Here is a 16576-nt window from a genome sequence, read left to right as displayed (position 1 = left end):
AATGTTTTGCTGTATTTGTTTATCTAATAAAAATACATTTCCCTAATTTTTTAGAGTCATCATTAATTTTTACTCCTGTATCTACTAAATGGTATACCTCTTTATTAACTTAAATATCTTTATTTTTGTGAGAGAATAAAAATGGCAATACCCTAACACTCATATCACAATCAGAATATCTATACTAAATTAATGCTAACAGAAAATAAATCCCTAAGACAAACCAGTGTATTAAGCATATCTATAAGTTTCTATTTTATATGTAAACAAATTATATTTTAAAGATTTAAGTTTATAAACAAAGATTGCTAAAGTTACAGTACCTTGGACATTCCTTATCATTGCACATGATAGGGTTCTTTAAATGACAAGATCATGATGATGGTATTATGAAATCAATGGAATTTGCTAAAAAAGACTTGTTCGTAAATTAGCTCCTCCAAATAACCCACTACATGACAGTAAAAGTGCAATAATAGGAATGATGGCTTCAACTATTTTTACATTACTCCTTTGTCATGATGCGGAACCATGATTTTAGTATTACTTTTCAAGGCAGGAGTGACAGAATTGCCATGGGAACAAAGGTAAAATCAATTTGAAGAAATACATTTTAAAAAAAAGTTGACTATTATTTTAATTGATACCTTGAACAACCCTGTTTAGCTCACTCAAGACATCTAAGATTTTCATTTGTTTGTCTTCTGTAAGCATTTTAATAGCAGGCTTCCATTTTATCATTAAGTACTACAAGCCCAATTTTTCCATCTATAACTATATCTATCAGGTCTATTTATTTATTTAGGTTCTATATATATTTATAGAAATACAACTAAATCAACAAAATTCAGTTTCAAATTTGGCTCTCACCTCACCACCGACAGCATGATTTGAGCTATTCAATAAAATATCACCGAATTCAAGAAAGATTCAAGATCGCTAATCAAGAAAAATTTAGTTCAATTTGGTGAAAAGCCTAAAATACTGGTTTAAAAAATATAGGAAGTATTTTATTACTTTCACAAACATGCAGTAAAACTGCTAACAAGTACAGGAGAGAAACTATCTCTGACAACTTTTATGGGCTTTAACAAATAGTATCATTTGTAATTAGCTCATTTATAGTTTAGAATCTAAATCATCTATAATTTCAAATGATGATTTCAACCAGTTTGCTGGTTTTCAGTTTAACAAAGTTATATGTTTTCTTTGTTTACACTATTGATTGCCTGTAAAACCTTTGATTTCCCTCATAACAGGTCTCCCTCGCCCCATACTCTTATTCTGTTGCCTCACAGAGGAAGTAATCTTCAGTTTTCAAATGCTATGTAAGCAAAGGTCAAGTTGGAAAGGCTTCCAGGATGGGACTGGTAAAAGGCTGTCCTTCATTAATTGGCCTATCTCAGTTTATAGAGGCTCATCACCAAAAAGCTGGTACCAGATGATAAACATTTGGCTGCAGTCACTCAAGAAGAGAGTCTACTAAGGCTTGGAGGAGTTGTGTGAACTGCATTGGTGGAGGAATATCCATAGAGATGAAAGCTCAAATTCTTGAAATATTGAAGCATAACATAATGCAAGGGCAAAACTTCAGCATGCCTATATGTGATCATAAATTCTGAATTAGTAGAGAGAGAATTAATGAAATTTTAAACTACCACTTTGTGATTACGACTTGCAGACTTGGTGCACGGTAATCACTTAATAAATGCTTATTGACTTGAAGTGTATCATAAAACTATGATAAACTGGCATTGAAATTGTATACCCTTAATTGGGCTGGCCCATCATATTATATCCAAAGAACAGTGTACCCAATGATAGATTGATCTATGGAATTTGTACCTTTGATTACTAACTGACTTCATGCTTTCAGAAGAGTAGCTAATACTGAAAAAAAAAATACTCAAAGAACAGGAGACAATGGCTAACTGGTATTTCTGAATTACCTGCAAAATTATAGTATATATGATTTTTTTCATCTCTTTGTCAGACAATACTAGTTTCATAGTTATTCCTCCCCCATTACTTTTACTAGAATACTGTATTTAGGTTAAATTGCAATTCCTTATCACATCAGTAAGTGTAATGTACAGCTAGAACAGTCATCTGAGTTGAATTAATAAGAGCTGGTCAAAAAAAACAGGCGAGTGGAAAGAATAATGTCCTCAAATATACACTGAGAGAACAAGTAAAAATATTGCTCCCTGTCCTCTCTACTACCACTGTGCCTGAAAGACTTGGGTTGGTAAACTGGATGCACTAAAAAATAAAACTTTGCCTCTTGGAAACTCATAAAAGTTTACTAGAAAAAGTCTCTAACATTTGATCCACAAAGACTGCAGTCATTAACATTTGGAATTGGTAGAATAGAGGACCCTTCACAGAGCAGTGGATAAATATAAAGAAATAGCCACTTCACAAATCTCAATGCTGTATTGGAAAATGAAAAAAGGCAACATATTAAGAGTCTTTATCACTGTCTGTGCCACCATACATGTCTGCCAGCTTCTTAAACCGTGGCCCCCAGTCACTAAGGTAATCATAGTCTTGATCTCCATCTGTAGTGACAGACTCCAAGGAGCTCAGGGACTCTGCCACAGAGCCATTGCCTTCATATGCATAGGTAGCTAAGGAGTCATATGGTGGGGCAGTAGGATCTGTATCATTTTCCTTTAACCTTTGGTTAATGAAATCTCTGACGTCAGTGTTATCGCGTACTGTTGGAGTCCGTCGAGGGAGAAAAAGTGCCTCTGGCACAATATCTCTCCGTAATTTATTGTCTTCTATGGCTTCAGGATTTCTTAGTGTGCCAATATCAAAGGCCTGAGTGTCTTCTTCTCCACCACCTTCATCATTGTAACTGACAATGTTGTCTCTGATGTCCTCTTTGGAAATGATTAAAGGTTCCTTCTTCCTCTGCCGCCTCAGAGCTGCAAAAAGTACCACCGTCACTAGAAACAGAAATAAAACAGAATGGGAAGGAAAAGTTAATTTGCCATCCAATTAAAGTCAAAGAAGAAATACTTTGCTCAAATGGCCAAGTTTTAAAAATTGTCTGGAAAACTGCAAACTCAACTTTCAAGTTTTCAGAATGTTCCTTACCCCTTTGTGATCAAATTAAGAATGAGGATCGGATAAGAATTGAAAGAAGTGAGACTGCAATTGAAGTGGAAGATAGGACACAGTCATCTTTTTGTCAGTTGTTGTTTTTTTGCCTTTTTGAAATGGCAAACCAGTCTCAAGGTAAAAAATAAAACAGCACAAAGGCTGTAATAAGAGTGCAAATTATGCTGAACACCTAAAACACTATGAACCTGGGTATGAGGACAAGGCTAGCACCTTTTGGAATGTGAGGAAATGTCTGCATGACTCCACATCTAAAATAACTTTGGCAATAGGCTTTCTTCCTCCCCCAACCCCAAAATAGTATAAAATTAGTTCGAAGTCCAAAGAAGGCTTGTGAAAATGTGTTTGTGTATGGCTATGCTTGACTGTTGTATATGGAAACCTGCCCAATTGCAGATAATAGCTAAAGATTCGGGATTTCAAAAGGAATCACAGTTGTCAACATTTTTGGAATAATGGCTGAGAGTCATGCACATTTTAAGCTATCTTGGATTTGAGCTAACAAGCCTAAGTGGGGACATCTTCTGCTGCTGCAAGTCATTGATGTTCATTCAGTTTTCAGTGTTGCATGCTTCACAGGAGGCTTCACTGTTTTGTTTAATTTGTGTTATTGAGAATTCAATGTATTTGAACAGTTCAATTCAAACTGATCATTTATAGAAAAGTCCATCCATCTGCAAATGACTAGTTTCTGCATATAATTTGCAATAGATTCACTCAGAAACACACTGAAAATCCTAGGTTTGAATCCTGACTGTCAGTTACTACCCTGTGACCAATTATATAACCTCTCGAGGCCTCAATTTCTTCATATTTAAAAAGCAAGGGCCAGAATATTTTTTCATCATAATATATGGTCTTATGATATACATAGGGCAGCTAAGTGGCACAGTGGATAGAGAGCATCAAGCCTGGAGTGAGGAAGATTCATCTTCTTGAGTTCAAATCTGGCCTCAGACATTTACTAGCTGTGTGATCCTGGGTAAGTCACTTAACCCTGTTTGCCTCAGTTTTCTCATCTGCAAAATGAGCTGGAGAAGAAAATGGGAAACACTCCAGTATCTTTCCCAACAAAACCCCAAATGAGGTCATAAAGAGTGGGACACAACTGAAAAACAACTGAATGACAACAAAATAATATACACAGTTGAAAAAAAAGCTATATTATAATGAGTAAATAGTATATATTCAGAGCTATAACTAAAAATTTTAGCATCTGGGACAAAATTCAGTTGAGTATGTATATGTGTATGGAGGGTTGGGGGTTAGATCTAATGTACAGCTTCTCTCATGCATGTTTGATGTAGTCTAGACACAGTTTGTAGAAGTTAAAGTTACTGAGGGGAGTCCAGGGTATTGGAGACAGATATTGGATATGTTGAGGAAGAGGGAGAATGATCTGGGTCTGTAGATGACAGCAAAAAGGATCTGGATGGGATGCAGTGAACCTGAAAAACACTCAACTACCTTCATGACTCACTTTCACATCTCCCTTTTCCCCTCAGTTCTACAACTCCTTTTTCTTTCTCCTTTAACCCAGTTCCATACTTCATTTTGCTAATATAGACACAGAATTGTTTCATCCCTTTTAACAACTGCTACAATAGCATCATATACTTCTTTCAAGTGTAGTGGATTTTATAGCAGAGGGGGTGAGTTGCTAAGAGAGAATATTGCATCTCTTTCCCAGGAGATCTTTAAAAGCTAAATGAGACCTATCTGAATAGATAGTCTAAATTGAGTCTTGCTTTGAGACAACAAAATAGTTAAATTCTGTACTCATCTATGATTCTCCTTCTCCCTAAAATATTGGATAGGCTAGTTTTTCCATTATAGGTGACAAAGTTGTCTTCAGGACTTGTTTGGCCTAGCGGGCTAAGGTTCAAAATTCACATTCCTTGACCTAGTTTTCAGGTCGCCTCTTATATTTCTGTAACTTTCTGGTCACCCAAGGGCTCTAAAAGCCCAATTGTATGGAGTCAGAGTCCTTCAGACTTTATGGATATCCCTAAAAATTGCCACATCCTGCTGACAAGACTCATTTTCATATGGAGATGAGAGGCCAGGCCACATCAATTCAAGCTCGTGCTGGAGTATCATTGTGGAGTATCATTTGTACGCTATGGCTAAGTAAATCTCTTGTTAACTGTTGAATGACCTACAAGTGCCTCATTTTGTTACAGTATTGAACCTGAACTAACAGAGTACTGGCCTGAGTCAAACCTACCCCTAACAACATCCCAAGGATTGTAGGGTTTTCAATCAGATATTCTTTCTAAATATCCTTTGAAGCCTTTTAATGAAGCATCAGAGTAAGACTAATACAGCAACCCAATGATGAACTATATAGCAATTACTCCAGAGTTAGAGGCCCTGGGTTCAAATCTTGCCTCTTATGCTGTCTGTGTAACCTGTGTAATCATAACCTCTCTGGGCCTCAATTTTCTCATTAGCAAAATGAAGGGGTTAAACTAGAAGGGCCTCTGAGACTCCATCCAGTTCTAGATGTGGAATTCTCTGATCATACTGTCTGAGGAGCAGCTGAATTAAGTTTAAGGAAGCTCTTCACTAATGTAGCTACATGAGGAAACTAGGAAATTTCTAGAAAGCTTGTGATCTGAACTTGTGGAAAAAGTTTCCTCATCAACAAATTCACAGATCAGTGATGAACTGAAACAAATATTCCTTCTGACAAACTCATCATCATTTCCTATTATTCCCTGACATAGATGTATGTGTGTGTATGTGTGTGTTTGTGTTGGGAGGAGTCATAGGATCATAGATTGAATTTTGAAAGAGATATCAGAGGTCCTTTAGTCTGGGTTCAAATCCCATCTCTGACATTTACTATATTTGTTACTCTGGGCAAGTCACTTCACCTCTCTATCCAATCCCCTTATTTTATAGCTGGGGAAACTGAGACCCAGAGAAATGAAGTGACTTGCCCAATGTCACACAAATAGTATCAGAGGTAGGCTTTGAACCTAGGTCCCCCGACTCTACAACTAATTTAGAGTCAGCAGGTACCTTTGAGATAATTTAATTCAATCTTATATTTTTCCCAGATGAATAGTACATGTTGGTGTCATTTATGTGATAGTAGACAGAGATATCTATCTGATCATTTCACTGTCCTCTGTTTGAACTTGGAATCAATGGTATGCATTGGTTGGCTTTGGATAGGAGTGTGATGTGGTGTCAGAGAAGTAACAGAGTCCCTTTGTCCTCTTGGACTAGTACTCTCGAAAGTAACCTTATTAACACTGAGTAGTAACTCAAAGGAAGGCTTGTTTATTGGAGTGCCTTAGGGATTTATTTTAATGAATAAATGAGAGTTATTTTTGGTTAGCTCAGCAATAGTTTGTAGGTAATGGTCCTTCTAAAGTGCTTAAGGATGCTTGAAAATTTTATTTTAAAATGTTTCTTAAATATTTCTCCCATAGGCTTGTTTGTACTATAAATGTAACTCATATGCTACTTTAGTGCATTCACATGCATTATCTCCATATTTCTGACAGCAACTTGATGAAGTAGGGAAAACAATTATTATGATCCCCATTTTACCCATGAGAAGACTGAAGTTCATTGTTTAAGTAACTAATACAATATCATAAAAGTAGACAATTGCTGGAGTTGGGACACAAACGCTGGCCTTCTGACTCTAAGTGCAGTGCTCTCTCCTTTACACTTTGATGTCTCTACTATTATTTTAGATCTTATACTATTAATTAAAATCATGGAATTCTAGCTCTGGAATGGACTTAAGAGATCCTTAGGGTTTGCAGAAGAGAGGATTAAGCCTGAATGATCACAAATACAAATTAGAATTGTATTATTTTTTAGCTTATTAGAAAAATCCAGTAATTGAAATGGAAGTATTTATTTTGCCTGTATTATTAGTATGTTTAAGGTTGTGTGGCAAAGTGGATCAAGTAATGAATGCCTTTGGAGTCAGGAAGATATGGATTCAAACATCACTTTTGATAGTTATGATGTCTAAGTCACTTAACCTCATTCCTCCACATACTTCTCCAAGACTAAATTATAAAGAAGTTATTTAAGGAGAGAGTTTCCATCCCAGAAATTACCCTACTTTGAAGTCATAGTTTGGACCAAAAAAAAAAATCCACTTTAAATGGGCCATATTTTTTCTTTGTGAAGAGAGCTTTGGGTTTCTGTAATTGCCTATAAGTAACAGTACAAATTTTTTTGACTAAAAAGAGGGTTCCCAAACCTGAGTGGACAAAATATTCTAGCAAAGTGCTTCAGTGATATAACTTCTATTAACAGTGAAGGGCCCTCCACTTTCTGCCATTCTCTAGAGCTACAGCAATTGGTCTTGGAATCAGTTGAGTGGCAGCAGTGTTATTCTGAGTCCCTGGACAAACGAGTATGTCCAAACCCTAAGGTTAGAAGATACTCTAAAATGTCACATACTTAACCATCGCTAGGATAGGACTTTCTCCATTACATATTAATCCTCTTTTTAAGCAGCATATCTTAAATTTAATATTAATAACAACACATTAATTTGGCATTTAAAATCTTGGTAAGTAGCACAAATACTATTATACTCATTTAGACTTGCCTATGGTAATGCAGCTAGTGTCAGAGCTTAGATTTCAACCCAGCTCCCCTTACTCCAAATTCAATGCTCCTTTCTATCTCTTCTTCTGGTAAAACACCTCCTATTTTTCATAAGGTAAGTCATATTCTCAGAGGGATACAACTCTGATTATCTCTTCTGCCTCAATGCTTTTCTTCTACCTACCTACTAACATTGGGTAGAAGTACCCGATATGTCTCAAGTCTTGTCTTAGGTACTGGGGACAAAAAGCCTAGGATAGTTTGTAAAAGATAGATGGTAGATGGAAGACTTTGAGGCAGATGGGATAATAAAAAGGTATTTCCCTTATACAGGAGGATGTACAAGAAAAAGGAAACAGAAAGAACAGAGAAAATAAGACCAGAAACAAGGGGCTTAAAAATGAAATATAAAAGGCAATGATTGGATAATGAGAGGAAATACTCAATGAGATTGGTTTGCTTGGGCTAAGGGGAAACTATTTTTTCCCCTGAAGTAGGAAGAGTCACTGGCATAGTTAGCATTAAGATCATCTGAAGGACCCTGAAGATGCTGGAGGCCTAAGTTCTATTCACTTGCTAGATGTATGCCTTTGGGCACACCTTTGTGGGCTTCAGTTGCATTATCAATTCCTTATCTCTCTGAAGAAATAGAACTAAACCAGATGCTTTCTTGTGATCTTTTTCACTGTAAGACCTATGATACTTTCCTGTTAATGAGTTGCCGATCACTTTACAATAGTTTTAAATTCTATAATTTGCTTAAATTCCATGAAGGATTTACTATGACCAAGAAGCTTTGCTAAGAGCCAGGAATGAGAGTGAAAGATAACATGATCTGTTCAAAATTAAGGGCTTATAACCTTTTGGGGAGAGGGGATAAGAGATAGCCTCAACTAAGCATGACTTAGATTAGAATGTGAGAGACAAATGTCAACAAAGAACTCCAAACAAAGTACAAGGAGGTGAGGGAGTATAGGATCAAGGAATAGCCAGAAGACCAATGTGAACAGAGATCATGTAAAGGGGAGGTATGCAAAATAAAGCTGGGAAAGGAAATTGGAGCCCAAATGTAGAAGCCGTTAAGTGATAAATCAAGAAGAGACATCATCAGTCCTTATGATCTAGAACAGAGAGTAACCAGAATGGCCTTTTTCTTTTTTAACCTGGTTAACCTATTCAGTGACTAGAACCTAACACATAGAGAATCATGATAGATGTTTGCAGGCTCTTTCAGGAGTCTTATTTTCTGAATCACCAGTAAAATGAAAGGACTGGGGATAAGAAATAATTAAATTCAACAACTGAGTGTTTGATAAACCTGAAAACATAAATTACTTGGGAAATGACAAGACTTGTTGGGAAAACTACAGAGCAATATTTTACACAATATACCATAATAAGCTAAAAATGCACATGTGATATGAATACTAAATGTCATATTATAAACAGATGAGAAGAGAAAGAGATTCCAGGTAGCTTTCACAGGTATGGTTGGGGGTAAAGTCTTAATCAAAAAAGGATAGAGGTAATTGCTAAAGATAAAATAGATCATTTCAATTACATAAAATTAAAAAAAAATTGCATGAACAAAATGCAACTAGGATAAGAAGGGAAGCAGTTAACTGGCAAAATAACTTGTCAAAATTCTGCATTGCATCAAAAATCTTTGATAAGCATCTCATATCCAAGATATACAAAGAACTAAATTGAGTTTGTGGTTGTTCACTCATGATTGACTCTTCATGACCCCTTTTGGGGTTTTCTTGGCAAAGATACTGGAGTGGTTTGCCATTTCCTTATCCAGCTCATTTCATAGATAAGAAAACTGAGGTAAACAGGATTCAGTGACTTGGTTCAAGGTCACACAGCTAATAAATTTCTGAGGCTGGATTTGAACTCAGATCTTCCTGACTCCAAACCCAGTGCTCTATCCACAGTGCCACCTAGCAGCCATCTAAAACCAAGTATATAAGACCAAAAGATAATCCTCCATAGAGAAGTAAAGGACGTAAATAAACAGTTCTCAAAAGAATTACAAACTGTTAATAACTGTATGAAAGATAGATTGCTTCGAATCACTAGTTAGAGAAATATAAATTAAAACAATTCAGTTTTACCTATTCACCCAGAAAGTTGGCAAAGGCAGCAAAAACAGCAATGGTCAGTTTGGGGGATTTAATAGGAAAACAGGCACACTGAAGCACTGTTTGTGGAACCCTTGAATTGTTCCAATTTGCAAAGTAATTTGGAATTTTGCTAATAAAGTCACTAAAATGCCCGTATCCTTTGGCCCACTACTAGGTCAATGTTAAAAAGAAACATCAGAAATATTTACAGCAGGACTTTTTTGTAGGTCTATTTGCCTACAAAGCACATCCACAATGTGCATGAAAGGGAGTAATTTGTAACCAAATAGGAAGGGTTGTGAATGGCTTTCAATGCCAAAGGTGGAGTTTATACAGTACAGAGACACTGGAGTTGACTAAGCAAAAGAGTGACATAATTAGATCTGAAATTTAGGAAACACACTTTTGCAGCTGTGTGGAGAATTGATTGCAATGGGGAAAGACCAATTAGAAGCCTATAGCACCAAACCCAGGCAGAGATGATGAGGATATAGTGACTGGCACATAGTAAGTACTTAGTGAGTGTTTATTGACTGATTGAGCTAGATTGGTGGTTCTGCAACTGGAAAAAAGAGGTTGATTATAGGAGATACTCCGGAGGTAGAAATAAAATTTAGCAACTATTTGGATATGAGAGGTGAGGAAGAGAAAAGAGTGAAAAATGATAGAGAGGCTGTGAACCTATGTGACTGGAAGGCTAATACTATTCTTAATGGAAACAGGTAAATGTAGAAGAGGATTCTGGGGGGAGAAAATAATGATTTCTATTTTGGACTTGGTGAGTTGGAGAAGTCTATATAGGACTTCTATTTTAAAATCTGTTAGGAAATAGACAATTAATAGATTCAGTAAAGTAGCATTATGCAAAATCAGCACCAATATGAAACTATATGTCTACAAAGCAATAATTAAACCAATTAGACTATAATAGAAATGGAAATACCATTAAAAATATTGATAAAATTTATAAATTATCTGGCAGTCCATTGACCAAGATACATTTAAAATTTGTATAAATACAATTACAAAATGTTCTTTAAAGACATAAAATAAAATAATTTAAATAATTAGAGAGATATTCAGTGCTCATGGATAGGTTGTGCCAACACAATTTTAAAAAATCATAATTCTATTTAAATTATTTAACAGATTTATTGATATATCAGTTAAATGGTGCAAGACTAAAGCTCAGCAGACAGACTAGAGTTAGAGATATATAGCTGGGAATTGCCTTTATAAAAATGATAATGAAACCCATGACAGCTGATTAGATAACTAAGAGAAAGTAGATAAAAAAAAAAGAGATGAGGGCCTGAGACTGAGCTTTGCTTTATACCTAGAGTTAGGAGGTATGTTATATATTATAATCTAGCAAGGGAGAAAGAGAAGGTCAGACATGTAATAAAAGAATTAAAAAAGAGCAATGTCACAAAAAAAAAACCCAAAGAGGAGAGAGTATCCAGGAGGAGAGAGTATTGAACAATGTCAGATGCTACAGAAAGGAAAAGAAGGACGAGGACCGAGAAAAAGCTGTTAGATTTGGCACCTAGGGGCACTACTTTGACTTCTTCATCATGCCTCAGGAAGCTCATCAACTTGGAAAACCTAAAAAATCCAATCAACCTTAGTACTCACAATTCATCTCTACCCTCTGCTTTTCTGATTGGAGGAACTGTACTACTTTGGGAATTCTGTGATTTCTCCACTATGCCCCGTGTCAGGTACCACCCACTCCTCCCACTTTGCCCTCTTTTTCAGTTTCCTGTTTTTTTTTTTTTTTGGTGTTGTCTTAGTCCATTAGATAGTAAGCTCCTTGAGGACACAAATTGTCTTTTTTTGGTATTGTATTATATTATATTCCCAACAGTGCTGGCACATAGTAGGTGTTTAATCAATATTTATTGACTAATTAAAAGGTCATTTATAATTTCCAAAAGTTTCAGTTAAATTATGTGGTCAGAAGATAGATTGTAAAGGGCTTTAAATGCGCCAGAATAGAGAAAGTTTTTCTAACAATGAGAAATGGACATAATCTGCATTTAATAGTTTAAAGAAAGAGTTCTTGGACATGGTTTTTAGGCAGAACACATCAATTGAGAGTAACCTTTTTAAATAGGAAAAATAGCATAGAAATCCATGATTTCATTTTTGCCACAGTTATGTGACCACAGGTAAGCCATTTCAACTCTCTGGCTTTCCTCATTTAATAAAATGGGAATAATTGAACTAGGCTACCCAACGTAATTGTTTTAAGGATAGCATATATCACAAATGGCTGTAAAAATAGGAGTTATTATTGTCTGTAATGGTTTAAGTATGCTTCTCTAAGAAGGACTAAAATTCTTGGCTCTCTTCAGATATTTAATGCTTTGGGATCTCACAATGCTATATTGAAAGAACAATTCCTGCTTACTCTCTTATGAGAATTAGAAATGGGTATAATATTACCTGTCTTCTTTAGAAAGTTACACAATATAAAATAATTTATTTGGAATTTAGATGCTTAATCCAAACGATGTTTGGTTTTGGACAGTGCAATGTTTAATGTTAGTATATTGCATTTCAAAGTTACTGATGGCTCCATTACATGTAAATTAGATTATGACAGATTTTCACTTCTTTTTTGTAGTAGAATTTTGATGAGAGAGTAAAAACAATAGCTATTATTTTTATTATTATTAGTGTTTTACACACAATAGCCCTGTCAGTAATTTATAATGGAAGTGTTATCTCAGTGTTTTGGATGAGAAGGCTGAGGCTAAGAGAGGTCCTTTGGAGCTTCCTCATCATAAAACACGAGTATTGAAATAGATGTTTAAGGCTGCTTGTCATAGTTCTACATCCTCTGATTTGCCTAAAATCCCATATCTCATAAGACATAAAGCCTGGCCTTCAAACTCCAAGACTAGGTTTCTTTCCTTTATGAAATGCTATTTATTTAATTTACTTGAGGTAACTGGGCCATTAGTTGGGATTTGGAAATCTCCATTGTGTAGAAATTTTCACTATGGAAGTGTATTTTCCTTTGTGAAATAATAGATGGGCTTCTATTTTTTAATTTTTTGTAAAATGGCTAATTTTTCCATTGATTTTCATAAAAATTTCCAAGGTACATTGCTATGGAAAAAAATAACTTGAACAAAAAATCATGTTTGCTACTAAAATTTCCCTAACTCATGATAAGTATCATGAAATCTTTCTACTAACAATGTCAGACATCAACTATATGCATTTCCTCTTGATTATGGAAAAGTTACCTGATTTCTGATGGCCTTTAGGTTTTCTTCCACAAACTTCCACAAAAAAGCACTGGATTTAAGTTTACATGAAAAAGCATTTAAAAAAACAACCTTCTATCTCTGTTTCTACTGTCTAATTTTAGATTTTACCAATTTTGAAAAGATATTTTAAAAAATCTTTCCATTATGCGATTATTTTTATTGACTCACATCACTAAAGTCACTGATTTTTTTGCACTTTTCCCTTTATATCTTATTTATTCTCATAGCTTTAAATACCTCCTTCATACTTTAGTTGTCAAAAACTCTCACAGTTCTTATGTTGAGCTTCAAGGTTTTTATAATAATTAGTAGCACTGATCCTAACTTCCTGAATATTTCATTCTGGTATTATTTTGGCATCTTTTTAGAGAAAAATGCAGGTACTCATTTTACTCTCCAAATTCTTTGAGTCTGTCATATGCTTTCTTTCTTTTTTCAGGGAGCTGGGTTATTTAACTGGGAACATGAACTTTTCCAGTCCAGTCTCCATTTTTCGAAGAGTGGCAAGATTTTCTTGGTTCTCAAAGAGCTGATATAGAGCTACTCAAAATATCTAATTCAGTTTTTACAGGGAGAATTATGACAGGTCCATTGTGAGTAAAAATGGAAGCTGGATCAGCATTTGCTCTTGATTATGACAGATATTCAACTCATTTCTCATGATTCCCAGATATATGTTTTTCTCTGCAGTAGTCATCTCCTAGTGTATCATGCCATACAGCCATTTAATACATGTTGGCCTATGGTATGGTTCTAAGGAGTTGATCTGTATTGATTGACTAAAAGCAGTGGCTTGTGACCAGGGACATTTCACAAGATGGCATTTATGGGCAATCATTGTGGAAGTTCCCTTGATTTCAGAGATCAGGAGCCACTTTAAAATAAGCCTGGCTGACTTGAGTCAAAGATTCACAAAGACTAATACAAACTATGTCGGGAACACACAATTTTGAAACGTAGAGATAGTATTGTCAAGGTTCTTAGGTGGCACGTTAAATACAGAAAAAAAGGGCAGGATGAAAGGCAAGGAGAAGAAGGTAGAAGGAAAAAAAGTAAAAAAAAGTTAAAAAAAAGATTTTCCTTAATTTTTAAAAATGATTTTATTTACTTATTTTTTGTTCTATTTATTATCATACACTAATTTCATCAATTTAAAGAATTCCTGGTGTGGAAACAGCCACAAAACTCCATCTACTTATAGAGAGAAGGAATGGTTTATAAAGATATTATTTACAAAGTATTATGGGAAGGAGGCCACTGTAAGTTGGGAGATCACAAAAGGCTTTTTCAGTATAAGCTGGTATTTGAGGAAGTGAGGAACTCTGGGGCAGAAAGAGGTGAATTCTAGTAATGTGGCACAGCCAGTATAAAGACAAAGAGATGGGAGATGGTGTGTTATGAGTAAGGAAGAAAGAAAAGGCCCATTTAGCTGGATCTTAAGGTGGGGAAGGACAGTAGTATCCAATGAGACTAAAAGATAAGTCGGGGCCAGGTTGTGAAGAGCTTTAAAAGCTGAACAGAGGAACTTACATATGTCATATGTTCTATATTCTGTTGTCCAAGTCTTTGAGAACCCAGAGTCACTTCCATGCCTCAATGGGGAGGGATTTTGTGGAGGTCAAATTAAATATTTTATCTCTTTCTTTACAATAATATATTATTTTATTCAGATAAATATAATGTAATATATGTATATATAATGCATGTATACACATATATACATAAAAGTAACTTTTTTTTGCTTAACCAAGTTAAATATCAACAATAGTTCCTTATATTTATATATAACTGTTTAATGGTTATGAAATACTCTGATCTTCACAAAAACCTTTTCAGGTAGATAGCTACAGGTATTACAATCACCATTTTACAGATGAGAAAACTTGGGCTCATAAAGGTTAAGGGGCCTGCCAAAATTACACAGTAGATTGAGCTGTGACTTGAATCCAGACTCTCTGTCCCCAAGTCCATTTCTCTTTACACTATACCAAAGTATCTTGTTAAATCCAGAAATGAAACCAGAAGGCTCCAAATCACCAGTTCATACCCACTCATATAAAAATTTGTTTTTGGAAGAAATATACTGCTATCACACATTTCTTATCTTTAGCTCCCAAAGTCAGTCAAACAAAACTAGTTCATCATTGAGGTTCCATTATCCATGACTCCACTCACCTATCTTAGGATGTATAAGTTTTAATGAGGCAGGTGGTCAAAAGCTAATGTTTCATAATAACCATATGTTCCCCTAAGCACTATGATAGAGGGCCCGCAGAGAAGCAGTTTACCTAGAAGTATAATGATGCACAAGAGGATGGCAATCAGAGCACCAGTACTTAGTCCAGTTGGATGAATAAGTGCCTCTGCATTGCAGGACTGCATGTTGCCGTGATGATCGCATGCACAGACACGGATGGTCACAGTCCCTGTGCTGCTCTGAATTGGGTAGTCATTGTCAGAGATCACCACAGGCAGGAGGTAGGTACTCATTTCATGTCTATTGTAGCCATTTTTCCGAGTCAAGATTCCTGCTGTGTTGTCTGAAACCAGAAAGCAGCATAAAATATTATTAAACTGAGTAAGGATAAGAGGACAACCTTTGGAATGTCATTTGTATTAATTTACCTTTGTTGTCATGAATAGTGAAGTTCGAACTGCCAGCAGCTTCAGGAGCCAAGGAGAAGGAAAATTGGTGCCCATTGTAAGGGTCATCCTTGTCAACAGCACTCAGGGTCTGGATCAGCTACAATTGAAATAAAGTTGCTGTATTGCTTTTCTGACTGGGATGGCATGACATCTCCATTTGCACTGAACTGCTGAGATTAATGATGGGATTTAAAAGACTGATGGGGAATCTGTTGCATTCAAAGGACTGGGTGATTGGAAAATCCTTGGGTATAAAAAAAAGCCATAAAACATTATCATTTTGATCTATCAAACTATATTATTTCACTACCTGCTAGAACTGAGGCCGTTTGCCAAGACAGGGAAAAGTCTGTTCAGCAGCTTGCTTTAGCAATCAAATCTCAAGCACAAGGAGAGGAGCCTGACCAGATCCTTCCCCTCTCTACATGTAACCCTGCCTTGCATGATTTAGCACAATTAGGTCTGATTTTGACACAATTTGACATCATTTTTTACACTGGCAGTAAGAACATATTTCATAAGGAATCTTATGAAATTTCACTAATTTGAATTGATGAGGGAAGGGCAGTCTGAATACCAGTCAAGCCCCTCCCATCACTTTCAGAGATCAATGATATAGCTCCCTGGGGTAGCAGGGTTGACTATAGCAGCTGCTCAGGGTTTATAGGAAAAGAAAGAAGATCTTGCTGTAATCTAAGAAGGACCGGTAGGAGCAGCCTGGAAGGAAGACAAATTGTTTAATGGAACTGGTAACATCCCAGGATTCCTCTGGAATGGTCAGAATCATCTTCCATAGGAGGGATTTTA

The 16576-nt window shown here is 35.7% G+C and overlaps 1 protein-coding gene across 1 annotated transcript in view; it reads right to left on the bottom strand.

The window, feature by feature from the left end:
• Nucleotides 1-229: 229 nt before the first annotated feature.
• Nucleotides 230-16576, bottom strand: part of LOC110214697 (cadherin-6) — a 165916-nt gene continuing 149569 nt past the window's right edge. Inside the window, exons 10-12 of the mRNA XM_020995730.2 lie at nt 15749-15866; nt 15412-15663; nt 230-2954 (exon numbers count right to left, since the gene is read on the bottom strand). Of these exons, the coding sequence (XP_020851389.1) occupies nt 2464-2954; nt 15412-15663; nt 15749-15866 (861 nt within the window). The 3' untranslated portion in view covers nt 230-2463. The remainder of the gene's footprint in view (nt 2955-15411; nt 15664-15748; nt 15867-16576) is intronic.

Source organism: Phascolarctos cinereus, unplaced genomic scaffold, assembly GCF_003287225.1.
Source record: "Phascolarctos cinereus isolate Bilbo 61053 unplaced genomic scaffold, phaCin_HiC Scaffold_4;HRSCAF=312, whole genome shotgun sequence".
Lineage (NCBI taxonomy): Eukaryota > Metazoa > Chordata > Mammalia > Diprotodontia > Phascolarctidae > Phascolarctos > Phascolarctos cinereus.
Note: the sequence above shows the minus strand (reverse complement) of the source record. Positions and strands in the feature narration are given on the sequence as shown.